The sequence below is a fragment of the Leopardus geoffroyi genome, chromosome E1 (genome assembly GCF_018350155.1).
Source record: "Leopardus geoffroyi isolate Oge1 chromosome E1, O.geoffroyi_Oge1_pat1.0, whole genome shotgun sequence".
NCBI lineage: Eukaryota > Metazoa > Chordata > Mammalia > Carnivora > Felidae > Leopardus > Leopardus geoffroyi.
Genome location: NC_059330.1, coordinates 28,555,701 through 28,576,723, shown reverse-complemented (window position 1 = coordinate 28,576,723; position 21,023 = coordinate 28,555,701). Strand labels below are relative to the sequence as shown.

The window sequence follows — 21,023 nt, the reverse complement described above, 5'->3', positions numbered from 1 at the left end:
ACATGGATGGAGATAGAGAGTATAATACTAAGCAAGTTAGAGAAAGACAAATACCATATGGTTTCACTCGTGTGTAAAATTTAAGAAACAAAACAAATGAGCAAAGGAAAAAAAGAGAGAGTGACAAACCAAGAAACAGACTCTTAGGGGCACCTGGCTGGCTCAGTTGGTCAAGAGCACACAACTCTTGATCTCAGGGTTGTAAGTTCAGGTCCCACGTTTGGTGTAGAGATTACTTAAAAGTAAAATTTTTAAAAAATATTTCTTTATTTTGAGAGAGAGAGAGAAGAGTGAGTGGGGGGAGGGCAGAGAGTGGGAGACAGAGAATCCCAAGCAAGCTCCACACTAGCACAGAGCCTGACACAGGGCTTGATTTCACGACTGTGAGATCTCATGACTGTGAGATCTCAAGACTATGAGATCTTGATTTTGGCTGGCTGAGCCGAAATCAAGAGTTGGATCCTCAACCGACTGAGCCATCCAGGTGCTCCAAAAAATAAAATCTTGAAAAAAGATAAAGGAATAGACTCTTAACTATAGAGAACAAACTGATGGTTACCAGAGGGGAGTTGGGGGGGGGGGGTAATGAGTAAAATAGGTGATGGGGATTAAGTTTTTGTTGTTGTTGTTCTTTGTTCTTCTTAAAGTTTTATTTATTTATTTTGAGAGAGAGAGAGATCACACAAGGGTAGGGGCTGAGAGAGAGGGAGAAAGAGAGAATCCCAAGCAAGCTCCACACCAGCAGTGCAGAGCCCAATGCAGGGACTGAACTTATGAACCGTGAGATCAGGACCTGAGCCAAAACCAAGAGTCAGACACTTAACTGACTGAGCCACCCATGTGCCCCAGGAGTGCACTTGTGATGAGCACTGGGTGATGTATGGAATTGTTGAATATTGTACACTTGAAACTAATATAACACTGAATGTTAACTATACGGGAATTAAAATGAAAACAAAACCACTATGAAATACTTTATTCCCACTAGGATGGTTATAATAGAAAGATAATAAGAAATGTTGGTGTAAAAATTATCCCTGCTTGTACACTGCTGGTGGGAATAGAAGATGGTGTAGCTGCTGGAAAACACACCGGCAGTTCCTTAAAAGGTTAAACATAGAGTTATCATATGACCCAGTATTTCAACTCCCAGGTATATATTCAGGATAATTGAAAACATATGTCCACACAAAAACATGTGTACAAATGTTATATAATAGCATTATTCATAATAGCAAAAATTAGAAACAAGCCAAGTGTCCACAAGCTGACTAGTGGTAAACAAAAGTGGCATGTGCACAAGTGGAGTATTATTTAGTCGTAAAGAGGAGTGCAGTACTAACACAACATGGGTGAACCCTGGAAACATTGTGCTCAGAGGAAGAAGCCAAAAGAAAGAAGACTACATATTCTATGACTCAATTTATACGAAATGTCCAAAATAGGCAAATCTGCAGGGACAAAAAGTAGATTAGTGATTAGTGGTTGCCAGGACCTAGGGAGAGAACAGGCTGGGTAGAAGGTTGCTTTCAGAGTGAGGAAAGTGCCCTGGAGTTAGATAGTGGCTGGTGATGGTTACACAAACCTGTGAATATGGGAAAACCCACTGAGCTGTGCACTTTAAATTGGGGAATTTTATGGCATGTGAGTGATATCTTGAGGGTAAACTTAGCCAAGTTGTTTTTGAGAAGGTCACGCTGGCTGTGAGGAGAGCAGACCAGAGACTGGGGTGAGAGATACCTTAACAGTTGGACACGTGAAAAAAGGCTTTGGAGTTTACTCTACCGAAGCCTTGACCTGCACCGTGTCCTAGAATAGAGTTCACTTTTTCAGTTACTGTGGTGGTAGCAGAGGGTGGAGGCCTTGCACTGCCCATGGTGCTGACCTGAAAGGCTTTGGTTCTTATAAACCTCTCTGGGAATTCATTTCCTGAAAGCGCTCTTAATCCTCTTCATCGTGGTCCTATGATCAGCGCCCCCAGAGTGTTGGGTCCCAAGACAGTTTCTCAATGATAATGTGCATCTGATGCAACAGTTCACACACTTTTTAATAACTCCCATTGCTCTTGCCCTCAACAGCCCCAGCCCAGCTTCACTGCATGAATTAAGCCCAAGTTTCGTACCCTGAGGAATGTCCCTTCCCTTAATTAGGCCAATCTTCTGTGTGTTCTTGGTCTGAGATAGGCCAAGAGAAGAATGGAGCTGTGGGAGAAGTGTGACCTGGAGGGTGGAGGCTCTAAGTCCCCTTGGCCACTTTGGGCTGAAGGTAGGTGACGGCCCCAGTGTCCTTCCCATGGACAAGTCAGCACTGAGAAGGCTCCCGCAAAGTCTATTGTAAGACAAACATGGAGTGGAGGGAAAGCGTGGGAAAGAATGTTGGGGCAAAGGGATTGGGGGAACAGTTGATTTTATCTGGAACTACGACTTTGGTCTGTACTAGCTTATGTGTTGTGTAGAATTTAGGACAGAGGGTGGGAGGGAGAGCAGAATATAGACACAGCTGGTTTCTCCCCCATCTCCCACACACATGCTCCAGCTTCTTCCCACACCTAGAAGAAAACACACCAGGTCTTTATCTCACACTTCCCACCCTCTAATGTTTCCCTTTAAATCCCCTCTTCCACCCACTCTGAGTTTCCATCCCCTCTCTATTGCTATACCTCTATCCTCCTTTCTCCTAAATCTTGTGTTAATAAACCTATTAATACTTCCAAGATGACCCCAGACTAGATTCACCGCCATTTTTGGAATTGCTTTTTCTCCCTCCCCTCCTCTCTTTCAGTCCCGTGTGGATGGATTTCCTAAGAGCAAGAGGGATGGGAAACAAGGCTGAGCAACAACAGAAAAGTGTCTGGGATCCATCTCTTTATTTATTTATTTATTTGTTTGTTTGTTTAATTTTATTTTCCATCTAAATCTATTCTCTTTGCATGTAGGTGGAAGAATCATTTCCAAAGATTCTTACGAGTTTGTGCTAAGCATGCTGGCCATGCTAAGATGATGCTTCTGTAAATGTGGCGATGCTGGGAATTAGGATTTTGGGTTCCTTTCAAATTCCCTTGAACTGAACTCTTTCATTCGATGGCTACTCCCTCTCTTCTCACCTCCCACAGTGCTCGGGGCCCATGCCAGCACTCCGCCCACCATCAAGCCGCCAAGCATTCTTTTGGGAACCATCTATGAGAAAGGCTATGTGCACCCTAAGGAACTGTGTAGCACTTGACATATCAGACTTGCACTGAAATTACAAACACAAGCGAGAAAATAGAACCATCCTCATGGAAAAATACTAGTCCATGATAATGTTATGGATTGGCTAATTACTCTTGGGCCTTGAAGGAAAGGTGAGATTCAGATAGGTGAAGATGGGAAGGAAATCCAGGTGGGGCACTGGCCTGATGAAATGCCCTGATGCCTAAGGAACTGAAGAGGAGATCAGTTTGGTTGAAGCCAAGGGTTCTCATCAGGGAGCAAGTAGGAAGAGAATAGTAGTTAGGAGTGCAGATTCTGGGACTAATCAGACTGGTTCAGAGTCCCAGAGTACCAGAGCTCTGCTACTCACTCTGTGTGACCTGCGGCAAACTATTTACCAACTTGAAGCCTTAGTTTACCCATCTGTAAAGTGGGGATAATTAATATAATTTACTGTATTTTATAAGCATGCAAAGATTATATGAGAATTAAACAGACTAATGTTTATGAAATTCTTAGCATAGTGCCTAGCACATAGTAAACACGCAATAAATGTCTACTACTACAACGACAACGATTCCTGCTACGAGTGCAAGAAACGTTTACTACCTCAACTACTGCTAAGTGACAGATGGGTGTGCAAAGAAAGGTAGGAGCCAGTTTGTGTGGAAGCCCTTGAAAACTCATGTAAGTGTGAATTCTTTCTTGTAGGCAATGAAGAACCAGGGAAAATTTTTGAAAGTTTGGATCTAGAGGGAAAATGTCTTTTAGGAAGTTGACGTTACACAGTGTGTATTTCTGACTGATAAAGGGATATAAAAGTGCCTTAATGGGGCATAAATCTTAATAGGGATAAAGATAAAAACAAGGATAATAAAACTGTGCTGTTGGCATTTTGGAATCCATGATCAGGTGGGAGGGTTGGGATTGGGGTAAAGAGTTAGGAGGTCAGGAACTTTCTCAGAGAGGTCAAACCAGGCCATTTAAACTGCTGCCCACCCAGATTGACCTTGACACCACGTGGTAGAGCAAGGACACAAAGCCAGAGACAAAGACATATGATCCTCTGTTGGGGTTGCTCTGACAACACCCCTGGAGTGCCAGCTCCACTTTCGCCTGTCTCGGGGCTTATCCCTAGTGTGCTGGGATAAGCCTATTTTAACTCTGTCTCATCACATCGTTTCCCACCAGAAGGCTTACAGGGGTTCTTAGTTATCCATGGGGACATTTTTCAAATAGTTTTATGCTGGAAGTTGGTGAAGCCACAGAATAAACAGAGTGAATCTTCCTGGAACACAGTTTTTACACAAATATTGGGGACAAATGTGAGTTTTAGATAATATAAACATGACAGTATTTTCAATACTGTAATACCTCACAGATAATTTCAGAGATAATTCTGTTTCATATTTGCTAGTAGAAATCTTTTCACACATATTCATTCAATTCCCTGTGAAAAGTACCTCACTGCAATTGCTGCTGTCCTTCCCATATATTAGGTGGGAACCAGGGAGGAGAAATCTTGTTCTGTTCTATTATCTTCACAGGGTGGGGTCTCAGGGCAAATTTTCCGGAACGATTAGAGAAAACAATTTTAGAAAAATGTAACTCAAGTGAATGGGTTTTAATAGTAAAGAACTCAGCTTATTTTTCAAGTGAATGTCCTTCTGGAACTTTCACTTACTGAACTAAAGAAATTGATTTCTTCTTTACCTTATATTTTCTATAACACCTTGGCCTTAGCAATCAAATTTACAAGCCACAATACTTAAATTTTAAAAAGCCTCTCAAAGATTGTCTAGAGATATGTGTATAATAGAAAGTTATGTAAGTGTTAAAATATAAAGCTTGAGAGTTCAAGGAATTTTTGCATTTGTCCTGGGCTGATTTGAATTACCCCCACAGATGGCCCCATGGCAACAGATACCATTAGAGGAGTTTTTATGTGGAAAAGTTTGAGAAGTGCCAATCATCCCAGCCCAGCTTCAGCCAAGATCATCTGCTTGTTTGCTTTACATTTGTTTCTGAATTAGGACATGACAATCTCTTCTAATCCACACCTCTCTTCCTTCAGCAGTGAATCATGCAGCTCTTCAAATCCCTGCCAGGAAAAAGCATCTATGTGTTTATCTAAAATCATTAGTTTTTGTATCCTCTCAAGATTTATGCATCCGGGTTGATGACGTTTGTGGTCACAGGTATTTGCTGATATGTTTATTCATTCATTCATTCATTCATTGTATTTGGGGAGCCTGTAGTTCACAAGGCATTGGGCACATCTGGTGTGAATCAGACTTGAAACCCATGGATGAGGACAGTGATACAAAGGGGAAAAGATCCATAAATGTCTGTAATACATTGTAGGGTGTGGTTAGGGAGATAAGTCTGTGAGAGCCTTGAAAATATATTTATCTCCATGGAAGGCTCCCCTAAACTCCATCTTGAAATATATTCAACAGTGACTTTGATCAACCAATTCCTGACTCTAAAGGAAAACAATGGAATTTTCATAATTTTTGTTTTGCACGGTTTTCCCTTAGGCATGTGGGGAAGAGCCCATGGAAGCACAGAATATCACAAGGGTGTCAGACTTTATCCTCTTAGGATTCTCACAGACCCGGGACCTTGAGAAATTCCTGTTCCTGGTGTTCCTATTTGTCTATGTCACCACCGTTGTGGGAAACCTCCTTATCATGGTCACAGTGACTTTTGACTGCCGGCTCCACATGCCCATGTATTTTCTGCTCCGAAACCTGGCTGTCATAGACCTCTGTTATTCCACTGTCACTTCTCCAAAGATGCTGGTGGACTTCCTTCATGAGGTCAAGACCATCTCCTACCAGGGCTGCATGACTCAGATCTTCTTCTTTCACCTCTTGGGAGGTGGGACTGTCTTCTTTCTCTCAGTGATGGCTTATGACCGCTACATAGCCATCTCCCGGCCCCTCCACTATGTCACCATCATGAACACTCAGCTCTGTGTGGGGCTAGTGGTGGCTGCTTGGTTAGGGGGATTTGTTCACTCCATTGTCCAGCTGGCTTTGATGCTCCCCTTGCCTTTTTGTGGTCCCAATGTTCTGGATAACTTCTACTGTGACATCCCACAAGTGCTGAGACTTGCCTGCACTGACACCTCCCTCCTGGAGTTCCTCATGATCTCCAACAGTGGAATGCTGGTCCTCATCTGGTTCCTTCTCCTTCTGATTTCTTACACAGTCATCCTGGTGATGTTGAGGTCCCATTCAGAGCAGGCGAGGAAGAAGGCAGCTTCTACCTGCACCACCCACATCATTGTGGTGTCTATGATCTTCATTCCCTGTATCTATATCTATGCCCGGCCCTTCACCCCCTTCCCCATGGACAAGGCTGTGTCCATCAGCTACACGGTCATGACCCCCATGCTCAATCCCATGATCTATACTCTGAGGAACCAGGAGATGCAGGCAGCCATGAAGAGATTAGGCAAGCGTCTAGTGATATGTAACAGGGAGTGAACTTAAAATATCTTGACTCAGGGGTGTCTGGGTGGCTCAGTTGGTTGAGTGCCCAACTCTCAGTTTTGGCTCAGGTCATGATCTCAAGGTCGTGGGCCTCTGCCCCTCCCCCCTCAAATAAAAAAATTAAAAAATTTAAAGATCTTCGCTTTAAAATGACAAGTCTTCCCTCTGAACTTCTGTTTTCCCATGTGAAAAGTTGAGGAAAGTCTTTATAGAGTATGACATTTGAGATGAAATCAATATTTCTATGGATCCACACCTGTGTCAGGTTACTGTATTCGGCACTTTCTCGCTTCTATCTCATTCTCATAAAACTGATAGCGGATATGTTATTATTATTATTATTGTATTAAATGCTTTAACAAATGAGAGAACTCAGAGAGAAGTGACTTGCTCAACGATGAATAGCGAGTGGCAGAGCCTGGCCGGGACTTGGTTCCTCTGACTCCAAGTTTAGAGGTAGGGCTATGGGTGGGATTTGAAACTCAGGATCTCCTACAAACACAAGGGAAAACCTAAAGAGTTCCTCGGCTATGGATGAATATCTGTGATAAATGGTGAAAAATTTCATCTTAACCCTGGAACAATAACACTCTTTTCGGTTCCCTGCTTTTAATCTTCTTTCTTTATCTTTGGAGTTCTGTAACTTTACTCAGCTATGTCTTTGCATTCATTGATGGTTGTCAATTTTCCTGTGGCCTTTCAATCTATTGATTCCATTTATAAATGATCAGAAGTCACTTACTGGTTTTATTTTTTAAAAAGTGATCTTGAGTCACTTTTTTAATTTATGAAAATTTTACTTTTATGTGATCCAGAACATCAATTCTAAGGATGGTAGGAAGCATAGAAATTCTAATTATAATCTATAACATTGACCTAAAGGAAAGAAATGGGGAGAATTTCCTCAGATTTATCTTACAGGTGATCATTTCACAACACGAGATACTCAATTCTGAACTGACTTGTGGAGACATATCCCCTTTTGATGAACATAGCTATATCCATGAGAATTTAAGACATCTCTTACTGAAGTTATGCTATGTTTATGATATAAATGTGACTCAGATATAAGTTAACACTAAATGGTTAGGTGCAATGTCTCTCACTATAAAGAATGTAGAGGAAAAAAATATAAAATACGTTGTTCATAACGGCTTAAATTTAAAAAGAGCTCTGGGAATTCTGGTTAACAGAAACTTTCTTTTTTGTAAATTTTTTTTAATGTTCATTTATTTTTGAGAGACAGAGTGAGAGCAAGGGAGGGTCAGAGAGAGAGAGGGAGACACAGAATTTGAAGCAGGCTCCAGGCTCTGGGCTATCAGCCCAGAGTCCGACGTGGGGCTCAAACCCACGAACTGTGAGATCACGACCTGAGCTGAAGTCAGACGCTTAACCAACTGAGCCACCCAGGCGCCCCCAGAAATTTTCTAGTAAGACAGAGGGCTTTTTTATAATTTTATCATGTGGAGAATTGGAATATTTACATATATGCATACTTTCATAAAATACAAATGTTTTAGAGAAGAGTTAATTCCCCATTTCAGATATTAGGTACTATAGGTACCAAACAGTGGTTTGGATATTTTTTTGCGGGTTGCCTGGCCAGTTCAGTAGGTAGAGCGTGCAACTCTTGATCTCAGGATCTCTTGAGCCCCACATTGGGTGTAAAAGTTACTTAAAAAATTTTTAATGGCTTTAATTAAAACTTTCCCCATGTTCTGATGCTGTCTTAAATTGTATAGTGAGACAATAACAGGATTTGAAGCCATGGCATTCCATCCAGGCTTTAACTCCTGCTGGCTGTGCTCCTTTTTCGACATCATTGAATCTCTACTTCTTTAGCCATAAAATTTAGCTGTATTTCCTCACAGTGTTGTGTGGGTCAGTGAGGTAAACGTAAAATTCCAATACAGTGCTTGGTATATAGTAGGCATTTAATTAATATTAGTTCCTCCACACATTCCTATTTAAAATTATTTTTTTTTACTTTCCATCAATACTTTTTATTAAATTTCAATTTCAGTATAGTTAATATAGAGTGTTTAGTTAGTTTCAAGTATACAATACAGTGATTCAACAATTCTAGACGTTACTCAGTAAGTGTGCTTAATCCCCTTCACCTACTTTACCTATTCCCGCACTGACCTCCCCTCTGGTAACCATCAGTTTGTTCTCTAGAGTTAAGAGTCTGTTTTTTGGTTTGTTTCTTTTTTTTTTTCCCTTTGTTACTTTGTTTTGTTTCTTAAATTCCACCTATGAGTGAAATCATATGATATGTGTCTTTCTCTGACTGACTTATATTGCTTAGCATTATACTCTCTATCTCCATCCATGTTGCTGCAAATTGCAAGATTTAATTTTTTTATGGATGAAAAATATTCATACACACACACACACCTATATATATACCTATACACACACACACACACACATATATATATATATATATATATATATATATACACACCTATATTTTGGGGTTGGAGTATATATATATATATATATATATATATATATATATATACACATATATAGGGGTGCATATATCCTTTCAAATTAGTGTTTTTGTATTCTTTGGATAAATAACCAGTAGTGCAATTACTGGATCATAAGGTAGTTCTATTTTTTATTTTTTTTGAGGAAACTCCATGCAGTTTTCTACAGCGGCTGCACCAGTTTGCATTCCTGCCAGAGTGCATGGAATCTTTTTCCACATCCTCATCAGCACTTGTTGTTTCTTGTTTTTTTAAATTATTTATTTTAGCCATCCTGACAGGTATGAGGTGATATCTCATTGTGGTTTTGATTTGCACTTCCCTGATGATTAGTGATGTAGAGTATCTTGTCACGTGTCTGTTGACCATCTGGATGTCTTCTTTAGAGAAATGTATGTTCATGTCTTCTGCCTATTTTTAATTGGATTATTTGTTTTTCTGGTGTTGAGTTGTGTAAGTTCTTTATATATTTTGGATACTAACCCTTTGTTGGATATGTGATTTGCAAATATCTTTTCCCATTCAGTAGGTTGTCTTTTAGTTTTGTTGATGGTTTCCTTTGCTATGCAGAAGCTTTTTATTTTGATGTAGTCCCAATAATTCATTTTTACTTTTGTTTCTCTTGCTTCAGGAGACATATCTAGAAAAATGTTGCTATGAGTGATGTCAGAGAAATTACTGTCTGTGCTCTCTTCTAGGATTTTTATAGTTTCAGGTCTCATATTTAGATCTTTAATCCACTTTGAGTTTACTTTTGTGTATGGTGTAAGAAAGTGGGCCAATTTTATTCTTTTGCATGTTACTGTCCAGTTTTCCCAACACCATTTGTTGAAGAGACTGTTTTTTTCCCATTGGATATTCTTTCCTGCTTTGTTGAAGATTAATTGATCATACAATTGTGGATTGATTTCTGGGTTTTCTGTTCTGTTCCATTGATCTATGTGTCTATTTTTTGCCAGTATCATATTGTTTGATTATTACAGATTTGTAGTATAAGTTGGAATCTTCCCATCAATACTTTTAAATTAAACCAAGATACAGTAAAACTTTGGTTTGCTAGCATAATTCATTCAGGAAACATGCTCGTAATCCAAAGCACTTACATATCAAAGCGAATTTCCCCATAATAATGGAAACTCAGATGATTCATTCCACAACCCCAAAATATTCACATAAAAATGATTACAATACTGTTATATAGTACAAAATAATAAAGAAAAATAAACAAATGAGCCTGCACTTACCTTTGAAAACCTTCGTGGTTGGTGTGAGGGAGACAAGAGAGAGGAGGGTTATTGTGTAGGATGATTTTCACTATCACTAATGGAATCACTGTTACCTATTGGCTCAGTGGAACCTTTTTCTTTTCATGCAACTTTAACAAGGAACCTATCCAATGACACTTGCTTTTGCCTTCTTTCAAGGATTTTGTGGAAATGTGAATTGCATTGTCGTTAAACAGATTCATCGTTCACACTGCTACAGCCTTATTTGGGTGGTGCTTTACTACAAAAATTTCACTGTTTACCACAATTTACACATCTCCCTAATCTCATCTGAAGTGAGGGATTCCTCTGCTTTTTCCCCCTCCTCCTCTGCAGACGAGATGCAGACGTAGACATCTTATAAAATCTTGCAATTTCAGCCATTTGCATACCTTGTTTGTACTTCTCAATGATTTCCTTCTTAACTTCCACTGTAATCATCTCCTTCTTGCCACCTTTCTTCTCAATCTTTTCCTGCCTGGGGGCCATTGTGTACACTTGCACGGATGTTGACTACAGTACAGTATTAAACACTTGTCATATACTGTATATAATGTAACTGGCAATAAGGCAGAAGAAAGGGTCTATATCTGCAGGCAGCCTGACCTAGAATGAAGCAAATCATTCCTAAGCTTGCTCTTCTATGTAAAAGCAAAGGACTGTCCATAGGTACTTTGAGGTGACAAAAAATACACTAATGCCAGTTTAGGCACCACCCAATGTTCTGAAAAATCACTGATTTCTGCCAGACACCACAGCCTGAGACCAAGCATCTGCGCATGGGAGCTGATCATCCATAAGCATGCAGCATGAGAGAGAGAGAGAGAGATTGAGAGAAAGAGGGAAGAACCATTGGCTCAGTTGTGATCAGGTGACATCTGGCATCATGTATTGTTCATATTGCAAGACATCGCTTGTTTATCAAGTTAAAATTTATTAGAAATGTTTGCTCGTCTTGTGGAACACTTGCAGAACAAGTTACTTGCAATCCAAAGTTTTACTGTAATTATCAGGTTCCTTAGGGTCTAAATAATCAGGTTTAGTCAAGTAATGCTTTTTAGTCACTTTGTTTACATAGGATTAGTGAAAACAGATACAGATCTCTTAGAAGTTGTTGAGGGAAGGCTGTAAATTATTTCAGTGATAGATTAAAAAAATCAGGGGGTGCCTGCTGGATCAGTCGGTTAAGCACCCAACACCTAATTTTGGCTCAAGTCATGATCTGATAGTTTGTGAGATCGAGCCCCACGTTGGACTCTGAACTGACAGCATGGAGCCTGCTTGGGATTCTCTCTCTCTCTCTCTCTCTCTCTCTCTCTCTCCCTCTCTCTGCCCCTCCCCTGCTCATTCATGCTCTCTATCGCTCTCTCTCTCTCTCAAAAGAAATAAATTAAATAGATAGATGATAGATAGATAGATAGATAGATAAAAAGAGTAAACATTCTGGAATCTTTATAAAATTTCTTTTCTATTGGAGTGTAACTATACTCAACTGACACAATATTACATTAGTTTCAGGTGTACAACACAGTAACTCAACTTTTTTTTTAAGTTTATTTATTCTTAGAGACAGACAGCACGAGTGGGGAGGAGTAGAGAGAGGGAGAGAGAGAATCCCAAGCAGACTCCATGCTCTGTGCTGAGCCCCGCGCCAGGCTCAAACTCATGAGTGTGAGATCATGACCTGAGCCAAAATCAAGAGTTGGATGCTTAACCAACTGAGCCACCCAGGCGCCCCATCATCTTCTCTATGTGTTATGCTCAGTGGTTGTAGATTGGGTCTGGCTCAAAGAATACTTCACTTCTCAGCCTTATTAATCCATCCATCTTGCCATTCCAGTTGTATTTATAATCAAGTTCAGGGATGATTGATGTATGAGGAGGAAAAGACCTCAATCAACCTCGCATAAGATGTGTTTTTATTTTATGTTTGATCCATAAAAGGGGGTGTATTGGTCAGGGTTCCACCAGAGCAACAGGACCAGTCAGATATAGATATATGTATATTAAGAGATTTATTGCAAGGAATTGGCTTACATGATGTGAGACTGAACCCTGGGCCAGTAGAAATGCATAGGATGGGCATGAGAAAGTGCAGGAGAGGACTCTGTATGAGCTGAAGCTGCAGTCCAGAACACTTTCAAGAAAACCTCAGTTCTGCCCCCAAGGTTTTTTAACTCATTGAATCAGGCACGTCCAGATTATTTAGGAAATTCTCTTTTACTTAAAATCAACTGATTATGGGGCACCTGGGTATCTCAGTCCATCCATTAAGCATCTGACTCTTGGTTTTGGCTCAGGTCACCATCTCACGGTTTGTGAGATCAAGCTCCATGTTGGGCTCTGCGCTGAGCATGGAGCCTGCTTGGGATTCTCTCTCTCTCTCTCTCTCTCTCTCTCTCTCTCTCTCTCTCATCCTGCCCATCCCCCACTCACTTGCAGGTATATGCACGCATGTGTAAGCTCTCTCTCAAAATAGATACGTAAACATTTAAAAAATCAACTGAGTATAGACATCAATCACATGTGCAAAGTACCTTCACAGCAACTCCTAGGTTAGTGTTTGATTGAATAACTGGGAACTATAGACTAGTCAAGTTGACATATAAAACCTACCACCATAATGTAAGAATAACTAATTATCAGAGATGCGGGGTCCCCTCAATGAGAATATAAATGAAATTCCTTCTGTATGTATCCTGCATCCATTTAAGTTTAAAGTTGTAACAACAGTTAAATCTGACAAATATTTATTTTCTTGGGTATATAGTGCATAGGGAAATACTTTTCTCAGTTCAGTTTTCCGTGACTAGGTCTTTAGTGTAAATACTCCATTCCTGCCATCTGGTCTTTGGAATTCATTACATTGGCTAGTGGATGCAGTGGTGAAGAGATTAGGTTTGGAGGGCATTCCGCAGACCCGTATGTGCCTTGACAGGGGAAATATATTAATTGGAACATATCAGCTTTCTCTTAGTGAAAGCTAAGCCAGAATCAGAACTTAAAATCACCCACATGATAATCAACAAAATACATAAGTCCTGTCTCCTTCCCCAGAATCAATCCAGACCACTTTTTCACATGACTATATTTTAAAATGGACTGAAGCTCTAAATGAGAATTAGTGGTTTGTTTGTTTAAAACAATTTTTTTAATGTTTTATTTATTTTTGAGAGACATAGAGGCAGAGTGTGAACAGAGGAGGAGCAGAGAGAGAGAGGGAGACACAGAATCCGAAGCAGGCTCCATGCTCTAAGCTGTCAGCACAGAGCCCAATGCGGGCTCGAACTCACGAACTGTGAGATCATGACCTGAGCCACCCAGGTGCCCCTGTTTGATTATTTTTTAATCTACATCTCTTGAATGTGGAAAATCTTCACATGGTATTCTTGTCTGCCAGAGGCAGATACTTTATTTAGCCAAGTGTAAACATTTGCAATGAAAGAATTTAGAGTAACCTGGAAATGCTATGTAGATCAGAGAGCTCTAAGAAATCAGGTTTTATGGCACGTCAAGTTTACAATGGCAGTTAATTCCAGTTTTGATCTGTTTTCATAATGAGAAAATATAGGGGTTTCTTGCACCAATCCTCATGTTAGAAGTAATAATAATTCACATGTAAAAAATGCTAGCATTCTATAGATAATGTGAGTAGACCTGGATACGGTTGGTAAATCAACACGGGGGTAGGGGGTCTGGTTGGTAAAATAAAGGACAAGATTTTTAATAAGTTCCTATTGTAGCATACAAACATTTCCCCACTTATGACTTTCTGTAAATAAATATCAATTAAGTTTAAAAGTAGAAGGAAAAGGAGAAAGAGAAGAAGGAGGAGAGGAGAAGAAGAGAGAAAGAAATCAAAACAGTTAGCTTGATGATTCTGCACACACGCACGAGAGAGAGAACAGTCAGTGGTGCTGAATGTGTGGCCCTAGAAACAGGAACATCAGCATTATCTAAGAACTTGTTCAAAATGCAAAATCTTGGCCCCATTATTGACCAACTGAGTGAAAAAGTCTGGGGCCTCGGGGACACACTAATCTATCTTTTCACATGATCTCCAGGGGATTCTTTTAAGGGTAAGAATCACTGGTCTAACAATTGGGTTTGTCTAACACTCCCAGAGTCCATTTCTTTGGAAGAGACTCTCATCCTTTTAGACAGTGGCCTGAAAATCCTACATCCTGAAAATTTCTAAAATTTTCAATGTCCTTGGTACTTTTGGCCCCCAAGGAAGACCTCTGAGAGAGTAAGTGTTTTTGAGACATTTAGAAACTTTTTAACAACTCCCATTGTTCCCTTGCCTCCAGCGGGAATCGGGCAAGAATCAGCCCAGCTCTGCTTCCTGAGCGGAGCCCAGTCCAATAGCATCTCCCTGAGGATATGCCCTCTTTCCCTAGGGTCACCCCCGCTGTCACACGTGATGTGTGGGCAGTGACCAGGGAGCTGACGCTGCAGGAAAAGGCTCTCCAAGACAATGTAAGACCTGAGGACTTTCTCCGGTTCTGGACTGAAGGAAGGTGGGAGACCAAGGTTTTTTCATCTGTAGATAAATCAGCTGCAAGAAGGACCCAGAACCACTTCCTGGAACATGGAGAGAATATGTCAAATGACATAGGCTTTATGGTAGTAAGTCTAAAGTGTGAGGAGAGTCTCGGGAAGTTATTCAGGGGAACTGTGATGTTGAAAACAGATGCCTCAGGTTGCATGTGGAAAACTCGGCTTTTAACAACCAAGCAGGGATGGAGGGTGCTGAGGGCTGAGCGTGAGGAAGCGCACCACACAATCCCCCACCTAGTTGCATAAAATCAGGTCACATACTTACTTACTCATACATTAAGTTAGCAAATAAGTTTTGAGCGACTGCTAGATCAGGGTTGCTGTTAGAGGTGCTGGAGCTGATTTACTGAATTTACAATCTAGTTTAGAGGGACAAGGAAAGAACATGGAAGATGCTATAATGTAGGTATTTATAAAACATTATTGGAACCCAGAAAAAGAAGGGATTAATTCTGCATGGGAGAGATATGGGGAGGAGTCACAAGAAGGTGATATCTGAGTCCTTCTAGGTTGAGAAGGTAGTAGAAGATATTTCAGGAAACAGAACTCATTACCAAGGCTACGGAAATAACTGAGCATATGGCACATGTGAGAAGCTATGAATTTCTTGAATGGCATTCTGTTCCTGGGTAACAGGGGTATTGATTACAAAGGCAGATGAAGGCTACATTTCATAGCCTTGTGTGACATGCCGATAGGGAGTTGCAGGCACTACTGTAAGCATGTTTCACCTCTGTATAAATCCACAAAACCTGTGAGACAGCTTCTAAGAGTTGGAGTTTTAAGCTGTGAGCTCTAGGCAGTCATTGAAAGATTATAATGGGAGAGAAACGTGATCAGACATGAGTTTAGAAAGGTCTTATTGACTGTCTTATAGAACCAGACTGCAGTGGAAGCAAATGGAAGCAGAAGGATGAGATTAAAATGACCTTTAATACATAATGGATCTCAATAGGCACGTGAGAGACAACAGGACTGAGACAGGGCAGGAGTGGGGAGGCCACCCACCCCTAAACTTGTGCCCCTCCATCTCTTTCCTTCCACCTTCTTCTCCACCTTTGACACCATTCTCTGCCCCCTCCGTTGCCCACCACCTCCCCATTTCCCCTTCCTTCACCTGCTCTGTTCCTTCCTCTCCCTTCTCTTCATCTCCTGCCTTGATTCCTTTGTCTATTTCCATTGCTCTTATTTCAACATCTTCCTTTGTCTTCTACCCTTGTATTCAGTAACATCTTCTAAACTTCTTATTCCTTTCAGAAGATCTCCTTGAGTCCCCATCACACTATATTCATCATCTAATTTTTAATGCATTCTTTTTTTAATGTTTATTTATTTATTTATTTAGAGAGTACACACAGGCACCTGAGCGAGCAGGGAAGGGACAGAGAGAGAGAGGGAGACAGAGAATCCCAAGCAGGCTCCAAACTATAAGTGTTTCTCACGATGGTGAGATCATGACTTGAGCCAAAATCAGAGTCAGACACTTAACTGACTGAACCACCCAGGCGCTCCAAGAGAGTCTCTCTCTCTCTCTCTCTCTCTCTCTGGACTCTCTCTTGTCTCAGCACACACTCCATCACTTCCCTGGCCTCACTGGGTAAGGGGCTATACCCCATAGCTCCTCTCCCACTCACTAGTCCACACCACATGCTTTTGGAGTGTTGACTGTCCACCAAGATGGGCACCGTGGGGCAGAAATAAAGATCTATGTTTCTGCCTCTGGGAATGTTCAGTTAAATTACAGAGGAAAAACATAGACACAGGAACAGTCCATTAAAATGAGGATGGGTTACATGTTGCATGAAAAATGATTGCTAGAAAAATGTATTGACACTGGCAGAAGGGAGGATGTATTTAGAGGAGGAAACTACCCAGAAAAGAGTGATTGCCAGAGTGATTTATTTCCAGCACTGTTCCAGGAACTTCATGTGTTATTTTATTTAATCCCCTAGACAATTCTATAAAGATGATGTTTTAATTCTTATATTGCAGATATGGAAACTGAGACCCAGAGAGATGAAGTAGCTTAATCAAGGTCAAATCTCAAGGAGGCAGAAGCCCTGAAATTTTACTGATGTTCTGTTGGACTCCACCTATCTCTCTACCATTGTATCACATGGAATCTTTGAAAGGCAGGTTGCATATGTCTCTGGATGGCTTTAAAGATATGTCACGAATGCATATGACAGCACCAACTTGTAAACTCTCCACAGACAAGCCAATTTCATCAGCACCTAGTGATATGGTCTACACATGAGGCTCCAGCATCTGGAGCTGGACAACTCTGAGCCCTGAGCACTAAAAGTGACTTCATGCATGTATACCTGTGGTTCATTTTCTCTAGGTGTATGGATGAGACGCCATGGAACCAGGGAATCTCACGTGGGTATCAGAATTTGTCTTCCTGGGGTTCTCACAGACTCGAGAGCTCCAGCTTTTCCTGTTTCTGGTATTCCTGATTGTCTACACCACCACTGTCATAGGAAACCTCCTCATCATGGTCACAGTGACCTCAGACACACGGCTCCACACACCCATGTACTTTCTGCTCCGAAATCTGGCTGTCTTAGACCTCTGTTTCTCCTCTGTCACTGCCCCAAAGATGCTGGTGGACTTCCTCTCTGAGAAGAAGACCATCTCCTACCAGGGCTGCATGGCCCAGATCTTCTTCTTCCACTTTCTGGGAGGCGCCATGGTCTTTTTCCTCTCAGTCATGGCCTATGACCGCCTTGTTGCCATCTCCCGACCCCTCCACTATGTGACCATCATGAACACACAGCTCTGTGTGGCACTAGTGGTGACAGCCTGGATGGTAGGTTTCGTCCATTCCATTGCCCAACTGGCTCTGATGCTTCCATTGCCTTTCTGTGGCCCCAACGTCCTGGATAACTTCTACTGTGATGTCCCACAAGTGCTGAGACTCGCCTGCACTGACACCACCCTCCTGGAGTTCCTCATGATCTCCAACAGTGGGCTGCTGGATGTCATCTGGTTCTTTCTCCTCCTGACCTCCTACTCAGTCATCCTGGTGATGCTGAGGTCCCACTCTGGGCAGGCGAGGAGGAAGGCAGCTTCCACTTGCACCACCCACATTGTCGTGGTGTCTATGGTTTTCATACCAAGCATTTACCTCTATGCCCGGCCCTTCACCCCCTTCTCCATGGACAAGGCTGTGTCCATCAGCCACACGGTCATGACCCCCATGCTCAACCCCATGATCTACACCCTGAGGAACCAGGAGGTGCAGGCAGCAGTGAAGAGACTAGGGAGGCGCCGGCTGGTTTGTAAAAGGGAGTGACAATGAGTGGGTCACTTCTCTTTGGCTTTGTTTTCCATTTGTAAAATGGAGGGAAAGCTACTGTGTCTGCTGGCTATCTTCATAGCGTGTGCATATGTTGTGGAGGTCATCATAGAAGTGAGTGAGTTTTGAAACTAAGCAACTGACTCAGATTTTTGGGAAAAAGGGAAAAGTCCCCTTTGGTGGCTAAGGTTTGTGCCAGGTGTCTAAAACCCCTGCTCACTGAGAAGTGTTCTCATGACTCTGGAAAGCTACACCCTTCTTTCCCCCTTCTTGGGGGAATCGTTTCCTCTTGTGATGAGGGCATTTCCCCCAGCGAAGGCACTTCTAGTTTATGTGTTTTGACTTCTCTTCCCAGCACCCCTTTTGACCTGTGTCCAGAGTGTTAGAGAAAGCACAGACCTTGAAGACATAGCCTTAGCTTGGGAGCCCTGGACCCATATGTTACCAGACTGCTGACCTTGGATAAGCTACCTGGCCTCTCTTGAACTCATGGATTCCTCCTCACCAAACTGGCATAAAGCAATATCTGTCCCAATAATCTCACAGATTTGTTATAAGATCCAAAACGTGTATAAGAATATTTTATCAACCTTACATAGAACCTATGTGAGGGTTATTGTCATTGTTATGATTATTCCTGACATGTATTTTTTCATGGGTTGAGCGGTGTTTTGGAAGTGTTTGGTGGCAATTCCTCAGTGCGGTGAGGGAGGCATGGAGAGGGTGGGAGCTGAACTTCAGAGGGCCATGCAGCATGCCCATGAATGAAACAGAGAACAGAGAGTGAGCACAAATTCAGGGGCATATCTTCAAGGCAATATTCTTATTTTTATTTGTGATGGATGATTTGAACTCTTCTATGACAGTAAGATATATTCTCATAGGAACATTCTGGAAAGCCACACTCTCACATATTTCTGCCTTCTTGGTGGACAGTTTCCTGTTATTATGACACCATTTCTCCATAAGAGCATTGTATTTTCTTTATTTTGACCCCTTTTTCCAATACTCTGTTTTGGTGTGAGTCTGGATTGGTGGAAATAGCACAAGACTTAGAGGTTAAGCTTTAAATGAAAATCTCTAACCCATAACTTACCAAACTGATGATGACCTGGGATGAACCACTTGACCTCTCTTGGCCTCATGACTTCTTCTTCAATAAATTTGCTTAAATTAGTATCTGACCTCCAAACCTCCCAAATTTATTATAAGAATCAAATAAAAAATCATGTGAGAAAACATTGGGCAAACCATGTAAATATTTTTTCTTCCAGTCTTTTTTTGATGATTTTATTTTATTTTCAAATTTGAAAATATCATGAATGTTCAGATTATTTCTGCATTACATTTTCAGTGTAGAATAATAATTGTTACAAACAAAGGATTATGTCTAAAATACATGTAAGTTCTAGAACATTATAGCATTATGAGAGCTCCTAGAAAGACTACTTGATTTAAGAAATAGAAGTTACCAGTAACTTATACCTACCCACAGGGTCCTCTGCCTCACATTCACTCTCTCCTCCCCAATGAAACTCTTTTCCTGAATTTTGCATTTGCCATCCTATTGCTTACAAAAACACTTTTATCACGTTTTTACATAATCAGTAAATATACTGATTCTGTTTTGTTTTATTTTGAGCTTTCTGAAAATATCCTACTGGACATAATATTCTTGGATTTACTTCTTTTTCCACTCAGCATTATATTTTTAAGCTTATTTGGGTTGTTTCCAGGTTTGTTTGTTTGTTTGTTTTGCTATTGAAAACAGTGCTATTTTGAATATTGCCTTATTTGTCTCCAGTTGCCATGTTGAGGAGCTATGGGCTATACCTTGAAGTAGAATTGCTGGGACTCCTGGGTGGCTCAGTCGGTTGAGCGTCCTGACTCTAGATTTTGGCTCAGGTCATGATCCCAGGGTTCTGGGATCAGGCCCCGTGTTGGGCCCTGAGTTGAGTGTGGAGCCTGCTTAGGATTCTTTCTCTTCCTCTGCCCCTCTCCTCCACTCTTGCTCTTTCTATAAAAGGAGAGTGAGAGAGAGTGAAAGAGAGAGAGAGAGAGAGAGAGAGAGAGAGAGAGATGGAAATGCTAGGTTTTAAGATCTTCAAAGATAAAACTTTACAAAACGGTGCCAAATTGTTTTCCAAAACTGTTGTACCAAATTACACGTCCATAAGCGGTGTCTAAGTGTTCCCACCAATTCACATCCTTTTAGCAGCTGATATTCCGAGACATCTTAATTTTTGCCAGTTTTATGGGTAAAAAATATTTTCTCTGTAGTCTGTAATCATTTGCATTTCTCTCCTCCCTAATGGTTCTTTCCATGTTTTTATTGCTTTCACTTTTCCTGTAAGTGCCTTTCGTTAATTTTTCTCTTAACTTTTTCTAGTGAATGTGGGAATTCTCACATAATTTGATTACTGATCAATTGTTGGTTATGTTATATACAATACCTTCTCCCAGTTTGTGATTTGTCTCTGTCTGTGGTGTTAATTTTAATGTAGTTGGATATATTAGTCTTTCATTTCAATATGAACTCATTGATCTCTAATTAAAAAAAAAAATTGCTTCTTACCCAGAGGACAGAAAGATATTCTACATATTTCTTTTATCTTAAACAAATTTTAACTTCTTGAAAAATCTGAGATTTACAGAAAAGTTGCAAGTGTAGTAGAAGGACTGTTTTCTCCTGAAGGCTTGAGGATCAGTAG

The 21,023-nt window shown here is 40.9% G+C and overlaps 2 protein-coding genes across 2 annotated transcripts; both read left to right on the top strand.

Moving 5' to 3' along the window:
• Nucleotides 1–5,619: 5,619 nt before the first annotated feature.
• LOC123604670 (olfactory receptor 4D1) lies at nucleotides 5,620–7,375 on the top strand. The gene has a single exon (XM_045491000.1). It carries the CDS (start codon nucleotides 5,750–5,752, stop codon nucleotides 6,683–6,685), a length of 936 nt encoding a protein of 311 aa, XP_045346956.1. The 5' UTR covers nucleotides 5,620–5,749; the 3' UTR covers nucleotides 6,686–7,375.
• A 6,809-nt stretch (nucleotides 7,376–14,184) lies between these two features.
• On the top strand, nucleotides 14,185–20,247 carry LOC123603397 (olfactory receptor 4D2-like). Its single transcript, XM_045488259.1, has 2 exons — nucleotides 14,185–14,971; nucleotides 17,004–20,247. The coding sequence occupies exon 2, from the start codon at nucleotides 17,374–17,376 to the stop codon at nucleotides 18,307–18,309; it is 936 nt and encodes a 311-aa protein (XP_045344215.1). The 5' UTR covers nucleotides 14,185–14,971; nucleotides 17,004–17,373; the 3' UTR covers nucleotides 18,310–20,247.
• The last annotated feature ends 776 nt before the right edge of the window (nucleotides 20,248–21,023 follow it).

What these genes read in the sequence shown, in the direction of transcription:
- LOC123604670 (XM_045491000.1), top strand. Translation starts at nt 5,750, where the DNA reads ATGGAAGCACAGAATATCACAAGGGTGTCAGACTTTATCCTCTTAGGA.
- LOC123603397 (XM_045488259.1), top strand. Translation starts at nt 17,374, where the DNA reads ATGGAACCAGGGAATCTCACGTGGGTATCAGAATTTGTCTTCCTGGGG.